The 24,218-nt window shown below is 42.4% G+C and overlaps 1 protein-coding gene across 12 annotated transcripts in view; it reads left to right on the top strand.

The window, feature by feature from the left end:
- The window catches only part of NEXN (nexilin F-actin binding protein), a 90,640-nt gene that overhangs the window by 57,642 nt on the left and 8,780 nt on the right, over positions 1 to 24,218 (top strand). For 9 of the 12 annotated variants that reach the window (XM_029617451.1, XM_029617454.1, XM_029617448.1 and 6 more), the window contains 4 exons: positions 1,420 to 1,608; positions 3,371 to 3,439; positions 9,214 to 9,411; positions 18,433 to 18,657. In XM_029617451.1, coding sequence (XP_029473311.1) covers positions 1,420 to 1,608; positions 3,371 to 3,439; positions 9,214 to 9,411; positions 18,433 to 18,657 — 681 coding nt within the window. The remainder of the gene's footprint in view (positions 1 to 1,419; positions 1,609 to 3,370; positions 3,440 to 9,213; positions 9,412 to 18,432; positions 18,658 to 24,218) is intronic. The other 3 variants (XM_029617455.1, XM_029617449.1, XM_029617450.1) reach the window with 1 other exon arrangement.

Here is a 24,218-nt window from a genome sequence, read left to right as displayed (position 1 = left end):
TTTGAACATACTCCTGAAGTTCATATTCATAGGTTCATACCACCCACCTATGTAAACAAATTTTCAATTTTCTCATGCATAGTATCTATTAAAGAGGTTGGCTCCTTGCCCCCTCTTCTGTATATAGTATTTATTTTATTTATTTACTTTCCGTTCACCCCTTCTTTATTTCTTATTCCAAGTTAAGGCATCCTTGTTATAATGTAACTGTATGCTCCGTACCTCTTGTTGATTGGTTAATTATATTTTTTGTTTAGTTCATTGTTTCTACAAACTACAAGTGCTGAAAAGAATTAGACCTCTTTTCCATGCCCAAGATTTTAGAACCATTCTACAAGCAATTATTTTTTCAAAATTAGACTATTGTAACACCATCCTACTCGGCCTTCCCGCCTCATACACTAAACCGCTCCAGATGGTGCAAAATGCAGCTGCACGAATTCTGACAAATACCAGGAGAAGGGACCACATAACCCCCATACTAAAGAGCCTCCATTGGCTACCCATACACTTTAGAATAATATACAAGGCCATTCTCACCACATACAAAATCACCCACCAACTGGCTCCCATCGACCTACAGATCCCCCTCCGACTACACAATTCATCAAGACCGACTAGAGATGCATACAAGGGATCGCTACAGGTACCACCGTCCAAATCTACCAGACACTGCACACTAAGAGACCGGGCTTTCTCTACAGCCATCCCACCGTTATGGAACTCCATCCCCTCAAATCTCAGAACAGAACCTTGCATCTCAACCTTCAAAAAAAGACTAAAGACCTGGACATTCTTACAAGCCTTCCCGGACGCCAACATAGTCAACTAATCTCCAACTACACCTTGGTTATCCATTCTATTGTTTTACATATTTAAATTAATAACCTATCCTTTCTCTTCCTTCTCACCCAAGTTCTTATCACCCTGTTATATGTAACTGCCTTTTCAGCACCTTTGTTATAGTTATGTTTACTATGCACCCCTGTTTTATGTGAACCAGCATGATGTGACTGCTGTCTCGAATGCCGGTATATAAAAATTTGAAATAAATAAAAATTTGAAATAAATTGTAAACCGAGTTGATTTGATTTGTATCAAGAAAGTCGGTATATAAAAGCCTTTAATAAATAAATAAATTTAAACAACAGACGCAGTACTTAATTTAGGAATCCTATCACTTTGATTTTGTAATGCTTCTCTGAATTATTTTCTGAGAATGGGTTGGGTTGAAGATCATTCTTGGTAGAGGAGCTTAGCCATGAAAGATGTTCACAAAATAACAGCTAGAATCTTCGTCTTTTACTATCCAGGGGAGACAACATGCAAAATCCCTGTTTGTAACAGTCATGAAGTCAAGTCCTAAGTGCTCCATGCTACTGATGTAACAAAAGATACTTTTGTTTTCCTTTATGAAAGGTTTTGGAAGATGAAGATGAGAGTTTGTTTGCAATTTCAAAAGAAATCAACCAACCTGGAAAATTAAAATTAAGTTTTGAGGAACTGGAAAAGCTACGCTATGAAACAGAACGGAGAAAAGCTGAAGAAGAAGCTAAACTACGTTTAGAAGAAGAGAGAAGGCAATTTGCTGAGGCTAGGAAAAGCATGGTAGGACTTTTTTCACATTAAAACCTACAATGCATTGTGTGTTTTGCTCAGCTTTGGTGAGTACATTTGTTTTATTCTTCATTGCATAAAGCAAAAAAGTATAGATATTGCAATCCATTATATCTCGTTACACTTTTGTAAGTTTATTCTTACCTTAAATATTTGCTAAATGTTTAAAAAAAAAAAAAAGCAGCAAACAGTGCTAGCAAATATTTTCTCCATTGGAACAAAAGAATGAAAAACAATCATCTGAATAGAAAACTGACTGATATTTTATGTCAGTGGTAAATTCTTACAGTACCATTTTCTATGTGTATCAATTAAGAATGGAGGATATGTTATGCTTTGCAGCAGAAAAGGAGTAAATTAATTTGCGATAGTAGGAATTGCTCAAAGTTTACTTTTAAAGTGAAACGATGGGGAAAAAAAAGCTACTGAACACGTAACTAAATAGATCATAAACTTAAAACTGAAATATATTAATTTAACTAAATATCTCTGATTAGGCATTTGGCTCAAAATTGTTCTTGACAGATATGGAAAATGTGTTGAAGTAAAATGATATCTGTGTAGCTTGCCCTAAACCTTACCAGCACATCCTACATCATAGAGGTGATGCGTTTAGACTATGGGGGAAGGCCTGATAAATTCCTCCTTTTTCCTTTAAGCTCAGTTGTAACCAGTGTTGGGATTTTCTGGTGCCATGAGCCTTCCTTCACAACTACCTGGGAAGTTTTCCTCCCATTTTAATACAGCCACCCTCCCGTGATTCCTCATGTGGTCATTGCAGCATCAAAACTAAGCCCAGGAGCTGTGATTCATGGGTTGTAAATACAGCTGCCAGGTGTCATCCTTCATGATGATCATGATTCCTGCCCCCTATTGGCTGTGAATTCTGCCTTTACAGCAATCTGCAGCCCATCTGACCCAGAGTACATGAGGCCTAATTTGAGGATTGAACTGGGGACATCTGACATGGCTGCTGTGTACAGCAATGCCACTGAGCCACCAGGCTATCCCATAAACATATTTTTGACAATTAAAAAATGACACATACAATTAGAGAGAAAAACAGTGGCTAGGCAAGGAGATGAAGAATCCCCACTTCATATGAAAAATAAATTCCAACAAAGATTTAAGGCCAGTTTTCAAAGAGTTAATGCAATATTAGACCATCTAAACATTAAGTAGTTTTTCTTAATTACTTGATCTTTTTCAAACAAGAATTATGATACTAGTTTTAGTACCAATATTTTTACATATTTGATACAACTTCTGTGAACTTAGTGCATCTATGCTGTAAATAGTGCTGCTTTTATATTTTGCATTTTTGGCTTGAATGGCATTTTGGCTGTTATGAGTTTGAGTGCTAAAGTTGCAACCAATTTTTCAGGTTTCTGGGGAATAAAGATCATACAAATGATCCTGCTTTAGTCTTTTTAGTCATATTGACCTCGATTCTACAAAATAAGGAGGTATGCAAAAACATACTGTATATAGAAAAACAAATATCTATTGGATAGGATTCAAATACCAGTCCAAACAGATTTTTTCCTGCAAGACTGCTATATCTCCAGTTGCCCATTTATATGGCTCAGGAATTTTGCAGAACCGATGCCATTGCTGTAGAAGATGTCAATATAAATTGGAACCCACTATATACAACTCAACATCATCTAATTATATGATCCATTTTGTTAGCATGATGTTCACATGATGTTGTGTTATTAAGTTATCTCCCCGTGTCCTAATTATTTTTAAGAATCCAGACCAGGATAGCATTGAACAGGATGTGGAGAGTTCAGAGATGGAGAGTTTTGAAGCTGATGAAGTAAGGCATATTTGACTAACAAATAAAAATTTGATTTTTCATCTTTAGTTAACCCATGCTTTTGTGTTATTTTTTTTAATTTAGGCTTTGCATATACCTTGTCAGCAAAATTTACTGTCAATTAGAATCTCATAGTCAGTTTTCTCAGAAATGACTGGATTGGAAGAACCACGGCTAAACAATGGCAGAGACTGCAGGGCTGATATTCTGCATCATAGAATCAACAATTTTGCATTGCTGTCAGAATCTTGTTATTGATTTTTCAGAAAGACAAAAAGGACATGTTGAGGAAAAGTTCAGATTACCAGTTAGAAACGTTTGCATTGCATCCCCTCATCACCATACATTATTAAAACAAACAGAAGAAAATGCAAGGCAAAGCCTTTTTACTGGATTCATTTCATATGTTTCTTGATTAGCTTTCGGGAGGAAGAGAGTGTTATAACTCCCAAAAGCTAGTCAAGAAAAACCGCCCTGCCCTGCTGCAGAGTTCTCAAAGAGAAAGCACACACACACCTTTTATTTGGAAAACTGCGGAGATCTGCACCTGCTTTTTCTATACACAGTTTTGGAAAATCCCAAACTAGGGGTGTTGTTTCTCTCCCCTCACCCCAGGAACCTCTCAGCTACACAGCGGGTAACAGTATGGAGCTATGCACACACTTTTACCTGCACACAGCCTGGGCAGCTTTCACACAGGTGACTTATAGGGAAAAATGCTTTTTACTCGTAAAAAGTCCATTGAAAATAGCCCTCAAAGTTTTATTTAGTCCAATAAAAAGGTTATTACCTTATTTTTCCATGTGTTTCTTGACCTTTATTTCTGGACTAACCTGGCTAACACCCTACATTAAAAATATATATCTTCACTGAACTAAATGAGAACTTCATTTTTTATTTTTGCTATAGCCCTAAAATTCAAAATCTTTACATTATGACTGTTTCCATCGACTTCTCTGACAGTGGCATTTCATTTGCCCCCCTCCCCCCCCCCCCCATAGTGCTACCAGGCGTTTCCTAATTCACCAAAATATTATTTTGCATTGCCCTACCAGGAAAAGAAATGTTACCTTGGATCAGACCTACAAAATATCTGCTAGACTGTTCCCCAGACCAACTCTAGCAGAAATTCACCAAGGCCCTGCAAAACATTCATGGGTACTGGTGTGCTTAAGCTCGCAAATGCAAGTATTCATGTGAACTAAGGGTTCATGCACTAGCAATGTTGTTAATGCGTGTACTGTTGCTTTTGCGAGCTTAGGTGCAAAAACCATGCTGAGGTAATGAGATGCAAAATATCTCATTACCTATTAGCACAGGGAGTAATATTCACGAAGCTGGTAAGTTGACAAATTTTGCAGCTAAAGTAGCCAGAGAATTTAAAATCTTAACCAGTTATGTTTGTATTTAACCGTTTAGGGTTTTAAATTATCCGGTCTTGTGTGGCAAGATAACTTGCTATTTATCCAGATATCTGTTTTTTAAATAAAAAAAATATGGATGTAGGAGGGCCTGTGGCCTGATCCCCTCCTTCCCTCACAAAATTTCATATGATCCACAAAATTTCATATAGTCCTCCCCCTAAAGGTGAAGCTTACGCTTCCAATGCAACCTCTGACAGAGTAGTGCTGGAAGTGAGAAAATGTGCACCTCACTCCCGGGAGGATTCTAAGATATTGGGGGGGGAGCATTGCCTCACCTAGGGATTGCATGCAGGTGGGACGTCCGGAGTGGAGGGTAGGCAGCCAGGGGGGAGAGGGAGAGAAGGGAAAGGGCCAAATTGCGAACCCTGGGGCATTAGTTTCACATTTATGGAGGCCTGGAGGGGGGGGGGGGGAGGGTATGAGGGATGCACGGCCCAAGAGGGCCATAAGAAATTTTCTGGGGTAAGGAATGGGATCCTTTTACATATTTATTTTTTTTTATTTTAAAAACAGAGCTGCTTACCCAGATATCTTATGAATGTATCCAGATAAGCAGCAAGTCATCCAGCCACACAAGGCCAGATACCTTAGCCGATTATAGTTTAAAATCGGTTAAGCTAGCCGGATTTTTATCCGGATGGATTTTAGCCGGATAATGACTTAGAATCTAGTTAGATAAGGGGTGAATATCCCCAAACTTTCCATAACTTGGGAGTTATCTGTCTAAATGGATTGTGAATATTCACCTTGCAGTGATAAAATGCACACCACCCTTTTGCAAAAGCAGTTTTGTGAGAAAATTAACTGCACCTTGGCAGGTGCAGTTAAGTTTTTTGCGATAAAATCTTTAGTTTAAGTGTTTTCCTACTTTGCCATCTTGGCTCATTTGCATGTCATTAGTATGTGCCTACTCGAAAAGTGCTAATTGTACTTTAGTGCATTGGCTTCTAAGTTTGCAGCAAAATCTTACCATACACTGCTTAAGCTTTAAGAAATAAAAATATGCACAGATCCTGATTCATGCTCTGAAATGCCAGCATGTTTGCCATTTCTTACTTGCATGCATCTAACATGTGAAAACAATTTATTGTGCTAGAGGGAACTGGTTTTTATAACATTTATTGGTGCACTCCTAGGATCGCAAATTAAACTAATGGCTTAAGCTGGCAGAAGGAAAGAATAGTTATTAATGTACTCATATTTACAGCTGGTGCATCTGGTCCTATAACATTATGTGGACTCTAATTTATGTTTTCACTTGCCAATAAGAAAGAATTAGTAGCTCACCAAAAAACAAAGAAATCCCAAAACAATTAATGCTCAGTTAGAAGTAACAATACTTTTGGGATGCAGTGGGAGTCAAAAATGTCCCAAGTATCAGTAAAACATATTAATATTTCAGGGACAAAATGCTCATATTTGAAAACAAAAAGGGTGCATCCTGACACATCCAATTCAAAATGAAATATTTATTGGAGCAGAGAAGACTTGTACAAACCAGTTTTAACTCTAACCAGTAATTGTATTCCTGAAGAAATGTCTGCTTTGAGAAAAAAAAGTTGACAGCTCTGCCTAGTAAAATTCTACAGCAGAATGCGAGGGTACGTTCAGGGGGCAATTTTCAGGAGACCTTCTCCTGGGTGAACAAGCATTTATCTATGGAAACACATCTTCCAAAAATTGCCCCCTTTCACACAACCCTCTTGTCCTCCTCCTTCTCCCTTTGTTGGTGTGAGGAATTGAGTGGGGTCAACCAAACAAAGTATGGGAGTTTACTTTATTATTTTAATGCTCTGTGCATACTTTTCACTGGGGAATGTGCACTTGCAAGCTCTGTGGGTACCAATGCACCCCTCTCTCCCCATTAGGCAAGACATTTTCAAAGCGAAACTCTGCACGGAGCTTTCCTTTGAAAGTGAGCCTGCAGGTATACCCTCAGGTGTGCAATCTCCATGGGCAAACCAACAATTGCCCCATCACTGTTCTGCAAGTATTTTGTGTCTGATATACAAATGTATTTATCTGTTGAATAGTTTGGGTACTGAATAGAGTTAGTATCTTGGTAGCAGTTATTTTTTTCTGTGTATTAAGAAAAAGAAAATTAAAGAGTTCAGTACAGCTGAAAACCTTCAGTTCAGTTTTTTTTTCACATTTTTGCTAGGATGTGTTGACAGCAATATCATGCATGAAAACATACGGTGCTAAGTAAACAGATGCATGGGGGTCAGTTTTCAGAGGTCAATATTCAAAACCATTTAGACTGATAACTCACAAGTTTTTGGATATTGAGCCACTTAACCCCCACAAGAGGACTAAAACAAATTAGCAGGGTTTGGTCCCTTTCAAACAATCACTTCACTCTCACCCTCCCTGCACTCCAGCTGATCCCCCTCTCTCAACCTCCACCCTCCTCCAGTTAATCCTTTCAACTTCCACCCCCCCAGAGGGCCTAATTTTCTACAGTGGACCCATTTTCTCAACATCTGCAGTGCATGCAGATCTCTCTCATGCATATTCATTGTGGATATCCTGAAAAGCTGATTGGCTAGGTGTGCTCCAAGGTGTGGGTTGAGAAGCACTGCTCTAGCTGATCCCTTCTTATATCTCCCAGCTTCTCTCACCCTTTTCAGCCTTTTTCACATCCCCCGACTGACCCTCTCTTACCCTCAGGCCCATTTTATAGTCCCCAATTGATTCTCTGTCATCCTCTTCATCTCACCCCATTCCTCATCCCCTCTTAAATCTCATCCCCCCCATCCTCTCTCATGTCTCATCTCCAACTCTTCTCTCACATCTACCAGTAACTCTTTTACATCCCCCAGTCAATCTTCTGTCATTCCCAACTCTCTCACCCTAAACAGCCAGTCCCTTTCCAGCTGATCCAACCCTCAGACCCTTCCTGCATCTGATCCTTCCCTTCAAACAGCCAGGGTCAGTGGCAACATTATCCTTTGGGCCCTGGAACAAAGGTGGATGGCAACTGGTGGGAACAGAGGAGAGATTAATGACAGGGGCAACGTTTTCCAGTGGTGGGTGAGGAGAGAGGAGCAGGGGCAATCTCCATGCACACTCGGCTCTCCCTCCCCTCATGGCCGGTCCCAAGAGACAGAATCATTAGTAATGAAAGTCAGTGAGTCAGTGCAAGCTCACAGTCCCCTGCAGTGGCCCTGACCCCTCGTCCTACAGGGCTTCCTGTTACACTCACTTGAGTTTCTGGATATGCTGCTGCTGCTGGCACATGAAGAGTGTTGCCATTTCAGGAACAGGTGACCCTAGCTTAAGGTTTTATGACCCCCACTAGATTCCTGACCCATGGTTTGGTAAGCCCTGATCTAGCTAGATAAAAAGAGGTGTTCCGGGGCACGCCTAAGTTATCTGGCCGGATAACTCACTACTTAACTGGATATCTTTAACGATATCTGGTTAAGTGGCACTGTAGAGAAAAATAAAGATGTAAAGGGCCTGTGGGCTGATTTCCTTCCCCACCCCACCCCAGTTTTCATATATGGACGGGCTGGGCTGTGCACCTACCACCCTCCAAACCCCTCCTAAATTAGGAAAAAATGTTCCAGGGTCCACAGGTTGGGCCCCCCCTCCCTTCCCCTAGTTCTGTTAAAATAGAAAAATTGGGCTGCCAACCCCTCAAAACCTCCTCATCCACCCACACTCCCAATGCCCACCACCCATTAATTGGATAACTTCTGGCGAGTATATTCAGTGGGATGTTTATCTCGCTGACTATCTGGGACAAATTACCTGGCTAACTTTAGCCAGATATCTTGCCCACTTACCAGCTCACTGAATATGGACCTCCTACCTTTTGGAATTAGGCACCCCAATTTGCCCCTTTGAAAACTGACTAGGGTTGAGCTCCTAAATGTAGGTGCTTAAACTTGTGCAGTTACAGAAGCAGAGTTAGGGCAGGATAAAAAAAAAAAAAAAAGAGAGAGATTAGGCACATAGCACTGGTTTTCAGCACTAAGCACTTAACTTAGGTACCTAATTCTGAGCAAATGAACTGCAGGCCTACATTTAAATGCTTTAGTGAATTTTCAGCTGGAAAGTTAGGTGCCAAAATTAATCTGAAAATACTCTTAAATTTAGATGCCTAATATGTGAACAATGAAGTAAAGCATTGAGCAGCTTTAAAAATTGGCCTCATATCCTAGGTGAGAATGTTGTTTTGAATATTCTGCTTCACTTTTGTAAAATTCAAGATGGTGCAGAATAGTTTGAAACAACTCTGCATCTGGACAATTACAGAGATGGTGGCTTTCTATGGTTTCAATAAGTTAAAAGTACATTTCAGCTTTGGAATCCATATTTTGATTCATTTTTGTTTAATAACAGGTGCTGGACGATGAATCTCAAGAATTGCATAAAGCAGTTTCTCAAGAACCTCTCACGCCGGGTAAACTGGAAATTAATTTTGAAGAACTGCTTAGACACAAAATGGAAGTGGAGAAGAGACGTACGGAGGAAGAACGTAAACAAAAACTGGAACTGGAAAAGCAGGAATTTGAACAACTTAGACAAGAAATGGGCGAGGTATGGATGGATATCCTAAAAATCTGAATGCATTTTATTTCAGTTACCACTGTAAGAGCTCATACAAAGGATGGATAGAGAAGGCATTTAAGCCCTTAGTTAGTTCACCTCTCTCCCTCCCCCAGGGGGTGGAAAGACACAGTACTTGCACTTCTGCATTGGGTAAAAATACCCATGTGCTTACCTGCATGAAACACATAGGGGACGATGCAATAAATTAGCATAGAAAGCGGGCGCTTAACAATCAATGCTTTCTTTATTAATGCACCCCCAAGCGGGGGGCCATGCAATATTTAAATTAGGGGGTTGTGTGACTTGGCCGTGTGCTGGCAAGGAAAACCGGACGGCCGAGTCACGAAAACCTACGCCGAGTTTATTGACGTCGATTTTCCTGACCGGCGGACAACCATCACAAAAAAACAAATGCTGATAGACCCGGCGTTGGTTTTCCTTACTGCCGGACGCGGACATGACCAATCAAGTTGAATCACTTTTTCAACCAGTGTATCACAGTGTGACTTCCTCAGATTTTTTTTAAAACTGAAAGGAAAGCTGGATTTTGAGAGAAGTTACCATTTTCTAGAGTCATTTTACTCTTGGATATCAGAAAGAGGAGAGAATTACGTAAGCTGTTCATGGAAGTGAAAGAAAAAAGTTGCAGAAACATTTAGATGGTAACTTTTAAACTGGCATGCAGGCACATGTGCACACATTCATCAGCTCGCGCCCAGGGACATGGTAATTTTATTACATATAGAAACATAGAAATGACGGCAGAAGAAGACCAATAGGCCCCATCCAGTCTGCCCAGCAAGCTTTCACACTTATTTTCTCATACTTATCTGTTACTCCGACCGCTGAGTTCAGGGCCCTTATTGGTAACTTTTTTTTATTCTAATTTCCTTCCACCCCCGCCATTGATGCAGAGAGCAGTGTTGAAGCTGCATCAAAGTGAAGTATAAGGCTGAATGTTTGAGCTGCATCAAAGTGAAGTATAAGGCTTAATGTTTGAGGGTAGTAACTGTTGTATCGAGCAAGTTTCCCCGATGTTTGTATACTCATACTGCTCAGATTAATGACTTGTTAGGATTTACATCCAGACAACATCTATTTCTTCATTCCCCCTGCCATTGAAACAGTGAGCTGTGCTGGATATGCATTCAAAGTGAAGTATCAGGCTTAATTTGTTAGGGGTAGTAACCGCCGCAATAAGCAAGCTACTCCCATGCTTATTTCTTTACCTAGACCATGCAATTCAGTCCTTGTTGGTTGTTGTCTGAATATAAATCCTCCTTTCTTCATTATGCCTGCCACTGAAGCAGTGAGCTGCACTGGATATGCTTTCCAAGTGAAGTGACAGGCTTAATTGGTTTGGGGTAGTAACTGCCGCAACAAGCAAGCTACTCCCATGCTTATTTGTTCACCCAGACTGTGCAATTCAGTCCTTGTTGGTTGTTGTCTGAATGTAAATCCTCTTATCTTCATTCCCCCCTGCCATTGAAGCAGAGATCTACGCTGGATATGAATTGAAAGTGAAGTATCAGGCTTAATTGGATTGGGGGGTACATGTGTATATATGCACATGTTATAAAATAGCCTAATTGCACACAGATGTGCGAGCAATTTTAAGTGGATGTGCATCTGTGTGTGCAAATTCCACTTCTACCAAGTAAGTGGGGGAATTTTAAAAGCCACATATACCAAAGCCATTGCCAGTTTTCCCAGTTTGTTCCCAGTTCACCGAGTTATGGGATAGGACTTCCAAACCCCCCCTAGTTTAAGTCTCCCTCCCCCCCCCCCACCCTGGTAACCCCAAACTTTAAAACCCTGCTGATCTACCAAGAGTTGTTTTACTGCTTACACATTATCCATAGTGTTGTGTCCGTGGAGTCTTGCAGGTTCTTACCATTGCCAGGTGGATCCGGGCAAAACAGAGACCAGTCAGGGCCTTTGCCTATACCAGCCCTCGTTCCTCTCTGGTTTTCTCCTGCAGGCTTTGATCGATTTTGCCTGTAAGGTCAGTGAGGGCTTCTAATGATTTGGGGAGTTCCCGGGCAGCGAGCTCATCTATAATCTTACTGGAAAGGCCTTCCAAAAAGATGCAACGAAGCTGTTCCCCTGCTAATTTAACTCTGAGACCAAGGTCCTAAATTCCTGGCATACTCTGCTAAGGTTCGGGAGCCCTGGCAAAGCTGAAGCAGATCGGAGGCCATTAAATTTGCTCAACCGGCTCCTCAAAAACGGTGCGAAATGTTCTTGCAATGGGACCCCCTCCAAGCAAGAGGAGGTCCCCTACCTTCTAGAGGGGAGACGCCCACTCAAGTGCTGTTCCAACAAGCAGGGAGAGGATAGATGTGGTTTTAGTCTGATCATTAGAGAATAGCGAGGCCTGTAACTGGAAGTGCATTTTGCACTGGTTCAAGAACCCCCAACACTGTTTGTGGTCCCCAGCATACCGGGGTTTGCCAGCAGTTGTGGAACAGGCCAACTGGACGCTGGAGGAGTTAGCGGCACTGCTGCAGGTGGAGACATTGTAGTAGATGCAGACAAGGTGGCCAGTTGCATGGCAAGGTGATCTATAGCTGTGGCCAAGAGTTCCAGGACAACCTGTTGTTCCTGAAGTTAGGCCAGGGTTAGCCCATAGTGCAGTTAAGGCAGCCGAGTCCATGGCCTCAACAGTCTGTTGCATCTGTGGACCCTTCGGCCAAGACAGGATTGGCAAAACTTGCAGGAAGGAATCCTGCAGGATCCCATTGTTGGCAGGCGGACCTGGGTGGAGCAGAGACCCAGCAAGAGCTTTGCCTATACCAGCCCTTGTTCCACTCGGGTTGAGCCTTTGGGTTCCAGGGCAAGCAGATCTTAGGTGGGGTCTCTGGTTCGATAGCTAGGGTCGTAGGCAGACAGGGGTCAGATGAGTCAAAGGTCCAGGCGATGGTCAAAGGCAGACAGCAGTCAGGAGTATCCAGGTTCAGTCAGTGGTCAGAGGCAAGCAGCAATCAAGCATATCAGAGAACATGTCAAGGTCAAACCAGATATCCGTCCAAGTGGAGAGGAGGGACGGATAGGCAGGGCAGACAGGCAAGGAGAAGAATAGGTGGGTAACGCAGAAGGAGACGAAGCAGAAGCTATAGAGATTACTATCCTTAACCAATACGCTTTGATGCTTTTAATGGAACTGCAATATTGCTCCCCACGTCGATGGCAGGGGAAAAGGGGAATTGGATCAGATGAACCTCTTGTACAGGGCCTTGGTGAGGCCCCACCTGGAGTATTTCATTCAGTTCTGGAGACCGAATCTCCAAAGGGACAGAGACAGGATGGAGGCAGTCCAGAGAAGGGCGACCAAAAAGGTGGATGATCTTCATAAAATGACTTATGAGGAGAGATTAAAGAACCTAAATATGTATGCCCTGGAGGAGAGGAGGAGCAAAGGTGATATGATACAGACTTTCAGATACTTGAAAGGTTTTAATGATTCATGGTCAACAGCAAACCTTTTACAATGGAAAAAAAAATCAGAAGAACTAGGGGTCATGATTTGAAGCTCCAGGGAGGAAGACTCAGAACCAATGTCAGGAAGTATTTCTTCATGGAGAGTGTGGTGGATGCCTGGAATGCCCTTCCGGAGGAAGTGGTGAAGACTAAAACTGTGAAAGATTTCAAAGCGGCATGGGATAAACACTGTGGATCCATAAAGGCTAGAGGATGGGAATGAAGAGTAGAGCCATGGGGGTGGCTTGCTGGAATGTTGACTACTGCCTGGTGATTATTACCCTTACTCAAAAAATCCCTTGCACGTTTAATGCAACCCGAACATTGCTCTCTGCTTCAACGGCAAAGGGAAATGTGGAAAAGAGGATTTGCATTCAGATAACAACCAACAAGGACTGAACTTCATAATCTGGGTAAACAAATAAGCGTGGGGATAGCTTGCTTATTACGGCAGTTACTACCCTAAACCAATTAAGCCTGATACATCACTTTGAATACATATACAGTGCTGCTCTCTGCTTCTATAGCAGGGGGAAAAGTGGAAAACAGGATTTACATTCAGATAACAACCAACAAGGACTGAACTTCACAATCTGGGTAAACAAATAATTGTGGGGGTAGCTGCTTATTATGGCGGTTAATACCCTAAACCAATTAAGCCTGATACATCACTTTGAAAGCATATACAGCGTTGCTATCTGCTTCAACGGTAGAGGGAAGTGAGGAAGACAGGATTTACATTCCGACATCATCCAACAAGGCATCGATCTGTGCAATATGAGTAAACAAGCATCAGGGTAACTTGCTTGATGTGGCGGTTATAACCCTTAACCATAAGCTTTATGCTCACCTTTGATGCAACTCCAACATTACTCTCTGCATCAATGACAGGGGATGGCAGGAAATTTGAATCAAACAGTTACCAACTGTTTGGTGGTTGGTGAAACAGATAAGCATGGGAAAATAAGTGTGGAAGCTTGCTGGGCAGACTAAATGGGCCGATTGGTCTTTTTCTGCTGTTGTTTCTATGTTATGTTAAGAGGGTCCTGACTTCCACGGTCTGGGGTACTGATACTCAAACATAAGGAAAAAAGCACAGGACTGCTTCTACAGCCAAGTCCATAAGTAAAGCACATCAAGCAGCACTATCTGAATTTTCAAAAAAGCTCATCACCCAATAAAAAATGTTGCTAGCTGCAATTTTTTTGGGTTATCATAAGGCTTGGGGATAACTGCACAGAGCAGCAATTACTACCCTTAAGACAAACATGGAGTAACCTGCACAGAGTGGCAGTTACTACCTTAGGAAGCTTGCTGGCAGACTGGATGGACAATTTGGTCCCTTTCTACCATCATTACCATGTTACTATCTTGCCTTCCTCCCGCGCTCTCTTCCCACCTTGGCCACCGATGGTTTCCCTCATGGCCCAATGAAGAGCAAGGGCCTGCTTTCTTCAGAAGGCATCCGGCTCCCTTCCGGGTTCCTCCGGATTTGGGCGGCAGGTTAGCAGGCAAAGTTGTCAGTGGGTCAGGGCAATACAATTTTTTGTTTTTCTTGTGGGTCCTTCCTGTTTCAAGCCTTTGAAAAGCCTTTGAGGAGTTGCTAGTGCTGTGCATTCTTACTCAGGGTTCCTGATGGGGATTTCTTTCCTCTTTTAGTCTCTCCTGGGTGTTTAGCCCTTTTATAACTGGTTGCAAGAGAGCCCACGATGGTTTCCCATTCTGCAGAGTTCCAGGGTTTATACAGACATGACCTTGAATGGATGAATGAGGTTTATGGGAGCTGGGAGGCTCCTAACATCGCCTCGGTTATCAGCGACCATTAGTTCTTTTTTCCTTTAATTGTCCATAGATGGTGATGCCTCCTCATTTTTGGGAATGAGCCGTTTCTCACGTGCAACATACTGTTATTCCTTTTGTTTCATGCTGGCCTGTAGTGCACTACTTTGAACTCATTTATTAGTGAATTGTACAGTGAGTTTTCAGGCACACATCTTCCTCCACAGTGGAGAATGGGAAAAAAAACCCAAAAAAATCAAAACCATGCATAGCAGATGTTTCAGAGGCAATTCCACTGTCCTCCAGTTCCATGGCAGAGACTCCCTTCAGGTCACATTTCATTGCCAGGGCCTTACAATTGGGATTCTCTATCTGGTTTTTGTGCCACAAAGGTCTGCATGCGAGGCCAGGTAATGTTGCTGGCACTACTGGGGGGAGGGGGACAGACTTATTTGTTTATTCTTTTGCGGCTATTCAGTAGCCCTTTGTTTTATCAGGTCTGCTCCCAGACATTACCAAAGGGACACCCATCGCACATGGCGATGGGTGTCCCTTTGGTAATGTGCTGACACATGGCACTATAGCAAACAGAAGCTGGCTTCTCTTTGGCCTGGATATTTGGTGCCTTAGGCAATTGCCTATGTTATCTCTGCCTTAATTTAGGCCTGTCTGCTCCAGTTCAGCCTGGTGGGCTCCTCTCTGCAGCTTGGTTGGCAGTGCAGGTGAGGAGCCTTTTCTGTGTTTCCAACAATGGGGGTTTTCTGTGGTTATATGATAACACTTTGTTTTTCTGTCATGCTCCAGATTCCTGCTGGCAGGCTTCTTCTATGCAGCTTTATTGCGGTGCATGTTGTGCATCCATTTTGTAGCAATTTGCTCAGAATATCTGCCCTGAACCAGGTCCTCCCAGTCCAAGTCAGCTATGGCACTTTGGGGTGACTTGAAGCCTCTTAGGCTGCTGGTGTTTATAACCTGCCTTTGCTTTTGGGCTTGGAGGCTGGAGTTAGAGTTGCATTCAGTCTCTTTGTGAGGGCTTGACTCCCAATAGTGTATTATGTGGCTCCACTGGGGCCAGATAGTCTGATTAGTGGGCATTTATGGGCACTACTGGTTTAAAGTGACCTCAGACTCTTTTTCGTGGCCAGTGAGTGACATCTGTGATGCTTGTTTGCCTTTTTCTCCTTGTCGTAAGATGGATGAGGCTGGTGTCCCTCAAGAAACTCTGTCGCTTGCAGGCGGTGTTTTCGGTGCTGTGTGGAGCTGTTTCTTGTTCAAGCTATATACAAAAAGAATAAAATAAAATAAATAATAATGGAGAAGGACAGAGTATATTTGTCCACAGAGAGGTTGGTGCCTTCAAGAAGGACCCAGGGGTTTTTTTTTTAGCCTAGAAATTTGGGGGCCTTCACCCATGTTCCAAAGTTTTTCTCCAGGTAATGTCTCTAGTTCCTGTCTTCTTAAGAAGGGTAGAGCTTATTATTCCACTTTTTGTCCTTTGTGCCAGGAGAACTGTGTGGTGTCACTCGGGGTAGTGCATGTTTTGGGAGTTTTTGGCTGGGTGCTTCTTGTCTCTGATGGAATGATCAATCCTTCCCGGGGTTCTAGATTTCCAAATATTTTTTCCTGGCTCCCTGGGCTGTCACTTTGTCTTTATCAACTGGGTTTCATGGTAGCCTCCTTGGTCCTAGTTCTATAGGGCAGTATGCTGCATCGTCTGTAATCATTCCCTCCCTCACATGCATCTCCACAATGGCCAGGCTAAGACATTGGCCACTTTCTGCAGTTAGTGAGATTTTAATCGTGTGGGCTACTCATCACCACTATCTTGCAAGGGGGCAGCTTCCATTACAGATGGCGGTGCAAAGGTTGCGTCTGTAGTGGCAGGTAACTTTGAATTTCCTGGGGGCAGGGGTCAATTTGGTTACATCCTCCTGGATTTTGGTTGTAACAGATGAAGCCTGACCGGTTGTGGTTTCCAGTGCAGACTTTGTAGTCCATCAACAGATGGTAGACCAGCACAATCCATTTTGTCATTGCAACACTTCCTCCACATTCTCCAGGCCAAGGCAGTCTGGGTTCTCTCTGGCAATTCCTCGGTGGTGTCTTATGGGACCAGACAAGGTCAGGCACTAGGACTCACCTGGATTCCGAGGAGTAGGAACTGTGGCAAGGGGCCTTCCAGCTCATCCCTCTACAGTGGGGTCTCCCTCACATGCACTGAAGCACCAAAGCTAACTTTGCTGGCTGGGACCCTTATGTTTCTTCTCTCCAGTTGTTGAAGACATGTATCATAAAGTATTCTGAATAGGGCAATAAGTAACGATAATGGTAATTTTTTTTATATACTTTGTAAATATATTTTGATAGATTTAAAGTATTTCTCAGGATAAAATTTTGCAAGTAATCTATTTTTGCTTATGAATATATAACACTGGAAATTCATGCTTAGAGGTATTAGCATAAGAAAATAAGAAGTGCCCTGCTGGGTCAGACCAAGGTCCATTACGTCCAGCATCCTTTGACAGTGACCAGTTTGGGTCACAAGTACCAACAGATCCCACACAGTAGAGCTACTTCATTCTACTCTCTCCTAGGGATAAGCACTGGCTTTCTAAGATCTACCTAGCTAGTACCTATCTATGGACTTTTCCTCAAACTTAGCCAACCCGCTTTTGAGCCCCATTATCAGGTCGAGGCATTGTGTGTTATGAACCTGTGTGCTGAATTTCAGTGCACAGTTTTAACATGCAGGTTACATTTTTTTTTAACTCTCAGTGTAGTTAGCTAATGCTATGCTAATGCATTGAGAGCTAAATGTGCATTTAATGAGTTAAAACATGCATTCAACAAGGGCTGAACACACATTTTAACTCGAGAGTAGAGGGGAAATGAGGGAGCCACTAGAGTCAGGCTGATGACAGCCGCCACCACCTAGCCCAATAAGTATGGATTGATCTGGGTAAATGGCCAAGGTTAGCAGCCTCCACTTACCTGGATAAGTCCATACTTATCCAGCTCGCTGGCTGGCCTCAAGAAAATCTTTTTTTTTAATTTTTTTTATTTTCCTGCTCATCGCCAGATTGCAACACTGAAAACTTTATTTTACCTCTGACCAGGCGTAAAGTTTCTAGCATTAAAATAATGTGTGTTCATCCAGCATACCTCTGCGCTTTGGGAGAACATACTTGATGTCCTCATTAGTGTGGAATTTCCATGTGAGGGTACTAAGGTGACCACACCTCTGGCAATAGCTGCTGTAGCTTTATGGTGCACCGAGTACATAAAATACTTCCTATGATTTGTTTTATATCTAGTTTCATACTGTTCCTATTCCTAGCGTTGTTGGAAAGGATAAATAACTGCTTCCTATGTACCCATTCTACCCCACTTATGATTTTCTAAATTTCAGTAATATCCCCTCTCAGTTGTCTCATCTTCAATCTAAAGAGCCCTAATCTGTTTAGCCTTTTTCTGTAAGATAGCTTTTCCATCCCCTAGTATTATTGTTAGCATACAGATTTTATATATATTTTACAGGTAAAAAAAACCCCTAGTGTTATGGGCTTGTGTGGACGTTCAGTTTACCAGCACTTACTGATAATAATGCAATGACACATGATTTACAAGTGCATAATTCAGGTCATGAGTGTATTTTTTTTTTTATGGTTTAGTTATATACAATTCTTGCCCTGAAGAGGAATATATATGATAATATAATATACAATATTCCTCTTTACTATCTCTTATTAGGAGGAGGAGGTGAATGAAAGCAATGAAATTATAAGCAATGAGTATGAAGAGCTGATAAAATTAAAAAGGACTGGCTCCATTCAAGCTAAGAACTTAAAAAGTAAATTTGAGAAAATTGGCAAATTATCAGAAGAGGAAATACAGAAAAAGATTGAAGAAGAGCGAGCCAGACGAAGAGCAACGGACATGGAAATAAGAGAACGGGAAGCAGAAAAATTCCAACAGGTCAGCTCCTGTTTACTTGTATGGTCTTTTAAATGTACATATAAATGTTTTTTAAATGTTCAGTTTATAACATTTTTAATACAATTTCAAGAATGTGTTGAAAAGAAGACATGAAAATAAAACTAAAGTACTGCAGAAAACAAGGAGAGCTATGAAAAAATAGCAACTTTCATTCCATAAACCAAAAAGTAATTAGCTGAGGATGAAAAAGAAATAGAAGACCAAGGGAGCAGAAAACACTTAAGTACTTAAGAGAATAAGAAGGTGCTACCATGGCTAAAGGGGGCCAAAGGCTGCCCCTGCTGCACTAGAAAGAAAAAATATTTTGGAGAAGTGATGGGCTCCATTGCAATCAAGGTGCATCCGGGGGTGGGGACAAATGCTCTTTTGATTGTCCCCTAGCTGTACTGGCAAAAAAGCCTGCTGGTCCTGCCCCACTGCTCTAGGGCCTCTCTTCAGGGTGCTTCCAACAATTAGTTGTTTCAGCTAGGCGGTGGTCCCACAGGTACAAACAGCTGAACCCTATGGGGGAGAGAAACCCTGGCAGCAGAAAGACTGATTAGGAGTCCCAGGCTGCCAATGTCACTCTGTGATCAGATCTCCAAGGGATGAGGGACGCCCCAGGATGCAAGAAGAGCAAAATAATGCAGGTTTGATGCTCCAGAGAACAGAGATGGAGGGGATAGTACTCAGAACAGTGACTTGGAAATTGGCTGAGGACTTAGGGATGGGGGGGGGGGGGGGGGGGGACGGGGGACAGCAGTGACTCAGATTAGCAGGGTTTGTAGAGGATTTTGTTAAATGAGATGGAAGGTAAGAAACAGGGGAGCTGAAGGGTGGCGGAGGTCATGATATGACGTGATAGTCATTAGGGATATCCTGAAAACCCAACTGGTTTGCAGCCCTCGAGGACTGGAATTGCCCACTTCTGCTTTTGGAGAAGGGGGAGTCTCTTCCGAAGGGATGGGCTCCACCTTAACCAGGGTGGAACCAGACTGCTGGCGCTAACCTTTAAAAAGGAGATAGAGCAGCTTTTAAACTAGAACAAAGGGGAAAGCCGACAGTCGCTCAGCAGCGCATGGTTCGGAGAGAGATATCTTCAAAGGATACTAATGAAGCATTAGAATAAGGGCATCCCGACAGTGAGGTTCCAATAATAAGAAAAGTAGTCCAAGTGCCTGTAACTAAAAACGCACCTGAGCTAAAAGATTCCAATTGATCCCGGTCAACTGAAAAGCAGAATGTTAATACAAACAAAAAACATACTTTGAAATATTTGTATGCTAATGCCAGAAGTCTAAGAAGTAAGAGGGGAGAATTAGAGTGTACAGCAGTGAATGATGACATAAGAAGATAACCAACGGGATAGTGCTATACCAGGGTACAAATATCAGAATGACAGAGAGAAGCATCTTGGTGGCAGTGTGGCGCTTTATGTCTGGGATGGCATAGAGTCCAACAGGATAAAGATCCTGAATGAGACTAAATTTACAATTGAATCTTTTTGTGTTGAAATCCCTTGTGTGTTGGGGAAGAGGATAATGATAGGAGTATATTACCGTCCATCTGGCCAAGAGAAATTAGGGAAGCTAACCAAATTGGTAGTGCAGTAATAATGGGAGATTTCAATTACCCCAATGTTAACAGGGTAAGTGAATCATCAGGACATGCTAGAGAGATAAAGTTCCTGGATGAAATACATGACAGTTTTATGGAGCAATTGGTTCAGGAACAGACAAGAAAGGGATTAATTTTAGATCTAATTCTCAGTGGAGCACAGGATTTGGTGAGAGAGGTGATCAAATTTGCAGATAACACAAAATTATGCAGAGTAGTTAAATCTCAAGCGGATTGTGATAAATTACAGAACCTTGTGAGACTGGAAGATTTCATCTACCATTTGAAAGCCCAATTTAACATGGACAAGTGCAAAGTGATGCATAGTCTTTGCCCAACTCATGAAGCTTCCCTTTGAACCTCTCGAGTCGGTGGACTTAAACATTTCTCAACTGGAAAGTGCTGTTTCTTTTTGCCATCACTTTTGCATGAAGAATAAGCAAATTACAGGCTGCAGTTTCCTAACCACCATACCTGCAGGTTTTCAAAACAAGGTTGTTCTGCGAACTCACCCTAAGTTCCTTTCGAAGGTGGTATCTGCATAGAACACATCTTCCAACCAGCCAGGGTTCGAGTCCCGCTGTCGCTCCTTGTGACCTTGGGCAAGTCACTTTACCCTCCATTGCCTCAGGTACAAAACTTAGATTGTAAGCCCTCTGGGGATAGGCAAGTACCTACAGTACCTGAATGTAAAAAACCAATGTGATATCTCAGATCGAATGTCTGTATATAAAAAAAAATAATTATATTAAATTAAATAACCCTTGCTGTAGTTACACAATGTTAGGATTTACCACCCAGGAAAAAGATCTAGACGTCATAGTGGATAGTACATTGAAATCATCAGCTCAGTGTGCTGCGGTGATGAAAAAGGAAAACAGAATTTTAGGAATTATTAAGAATGGAATGGCAAATAAAATGATGGCTGTCATAATGCCTCTGTATCGCTCCATGTTGAGATCGCACTTTGAATACTTTGTGCAATTCTGGTCGCCACATCTCAAAAAAGATATAGTTGCACTGGGGAACGTGCAGAGAAGGGCGACCAAAATGATAAGGTGCATGGAACGACTGCCCTATGAGGTAAGGCTAAGGAAGTTAGAGCTGTTTAGTTTGGAGAAGAGATGACTGAGGGGGGATATGATAGAGGTCTACAAAATCATGAAAGGACTTGAAAAAGTTAATGTAAATCGGTTATTTACTCTCCTAGATAATAGAAGGACTAGGAGGCACTCCATGAAGTTAGCAAGTAGCTCATTTAAAACATCGAAATAAATGTTTTCATTCAGCGCATAGTTAAGCTCTTGAATTCATTGCCAGAGAATGTGGTTACAGCAGTTAGTGTAATTGGGTTTAAAAAAAGGTTTGGATAAGTTCCTAGAGGAAAAATCCATAAACTGCTGTTAATTAATAAAAAATAGTAGCTTGAGATTTATCTAATGCTTAGGTACTTGCCAAGTACTTTGCTGGACCCTTGGTCTGACCCAGCATGGCATATGTTCTTATTTTAATCTGCAGAATTAATTAGCCTCTTCAAAAAGCTTTCCTCAATCAAATGGTAATGGAACCCCTGAGGGAACTTGCAGTACTGGGCCTTTTACTTACAAATGGAGAAAGTGTTTCTAACATTCAGGCAGGTGGTCAGCTGAGCTCCAGTAATCAGATGGTTTTGTTTAATAAGCGGATCAAAACGGAGAGGTTTATACAGAAGTCAAAAGTCTGAGTATTGACTTTGTTAAAGCGGAGTGGCTTGAGTAGGATGGAAGTTCTTTGTGAAGTAGAACAGTGAGCTGAACTAAGAGGAGCTATAGTGATGACAGCAAACATTTGTTAGAAACAGGAAAAAGGCTAGGATGGTTTTCAAAAGTAAGGGTAAAGGGGTAGATTTTAAAAGAAGCACGTGCGGCCTACATGTGCGCGCGCTACCCGGCGCGCACACATGTACGCCCGATTTTATAACTTGCACGTGCAAGTTATAAAATCAGGGGTCGGCGCGCGCAGGGGGGTGCACAGTTGTGCACCTTGCACGCACGGAGTCGTGCTGCCTTCCCCCGTTCCCTTCCCCCTAGTCTGACCTTCTCACCCCTTCCCCTAACCTTCCCCCCCCCCCCCCGCCCTTTATTTTACCTTTTGCGCCTGCCTCTGGACAGGCGCAAGTTGCGCGCGCCAGCCAACTGCTGGCATACGATCCCCAGCACAGCAGCAAATATTACCCTGTGCCGGGGAGCCTGACCCCACGACCGCCCCACTCACACCCCACCCCTTTAGTAAAGCCCCGGGACTGACACACATCCCGGGGCTTTATGTGCATTGCCGGGCCTTTTTAAAATAGGCCCGGCACGTAACCTTTTTAAAATCCGGCCCAAAATGATTAGCACTAAAATGTGCATGGGAACACAGAAAAAAAGTGAATGGTGAAAAGCTTCCATATATTGGTGTAGTGACCCTTTGGGATCAACACTAAATGGCCCTTGTTCCTAAACCCTTTTGAGCTAGGAGTAGGAGATAGGTAGTAGAGGGAGGGGTGCACCATTTCAGACCAGCATCTTCACCAAGTTTGCTGGAATGGCTAGGCCCCCTGCTGGCATAAAAGCAGCTTGTATCATAGCAAGGTGCGGCATTTTCGGTTAGAAATCAGAGGAGCTGTTTTTCCTGAGTTGACTTCCTTCCAATTCTTGGTGTGCTAGGTCCCATGACCTGGATTCTACACTGAATAGGGAGGGAGCAATTACTTTGCTGGTACACAACCTGTCCCATAAGAGATTTTTGGACTTGCTTATGAGAGTTTTCTGTGAGATCCTCGTTACTTGGCCTGGGCGAATTCTTTTTCTTGGGAAGGCCGGGGGTAGACAAAATTCTACTGCTCTCCATCACACAAACCATGGATGAATGAGGGGTGACTCGCTGCAGGAGAGTTCTAGTTTTGCCTTTTTGTGAAGATAAACCTTGTGTTTTGGGGTAAGTTTTGCTGCTACCTTTCCTGCCCTAAAGGGAGGAAAACCAGAAGAGCTGTTTGTTTTCTGTGCCCTTATGTGCCTTCTGCAGAAACTTCTGGAGATCCTCATCTGGAGTCTTCACAGAGGGGAGAAGGTGTACAAGTGGGAGGTTTGCAGTATATTGTTTATGTTAAATCAAAAGCTTTTCAAAAGAGCCATGTTTTCAGTTCACATTTGAAATTTTTTTCTGTTATCCCAGCCCACCTTAAAGCATAATGCCACAAGGAATTATGGCCCCAGGGAAGATCCCATACTGGGGACTAAGCATGCAGGACTGGGAGAAGGAAGGGAGACCCTAACCTGATCATAACAAGGGAGAGGCAGTCCCTTAGAATAGCTGGCCTGCCTTCTGTATGCATTATAAGGAAAGGAAGCCCCTATTTTGAGCTGGGATTTCTAAATGTGAATGCTGACATTTTTGCAATGTAAATAAAAGCACTTAAGAAAAACACTTGACTGCTCATTTCCATGCCTCAAAGCCTAAGTGGCTGTTTGGCAGATATTTTCTGTGGAAGCAGAACGGAGATGACCTAATGAAGTTGTTGTAGCTGACTATGTATTCACTTTACTCTGAAGATGTTGGTCTAGGTTGCTTGCAGCAGTTAAGATACTATTAGACAGAGAGTCAAGTGGAAAAGGTTCTCTTTGTCAGTGAAAAACCGTGTTTAGCTAGACTGACAGATGCAGAACAACTGTAAGAACTTTCGGTAAGACACCGTCATTTCCAAATAGGGCAAGGTTCTGACAACCCAGCATATGCAGAGTCTGTTCTCCCATATTAGCATGAGGCTTTGGAAAACAAATGTTGGCAGAATAAGATCTATTTCAGTGGAATTAGGATAACACCTTTGTGAGAAGCTTTAGATGAGATTTTAAAACAATTATTGAAAATCTGAGTATAAGAACAGGAGACTAGAGCCTACAATTTGCTTGCTCTCCTAGTGCAAG

Source organism: Rhinatrema bivittatum, chromosome 10, assembly GCF_901001135.1.
Source record: "Rhinatrema bivittatum chromosome 10, aRhiBiv1.1, whole genome shotgun sequence".
Lineage (NCBI taxonomy): Eukaryota > Metazoa > Chordata > Amphibia > Gymnophiona > Rhinatrematidae > Rhinatrema > Rhinatrema bivittatum.
The sequence above is the reverse complement of the archived record's forward strand: the minus strand, read 5'-3'. Positions and strand labels throughout refer to the sequence as shown.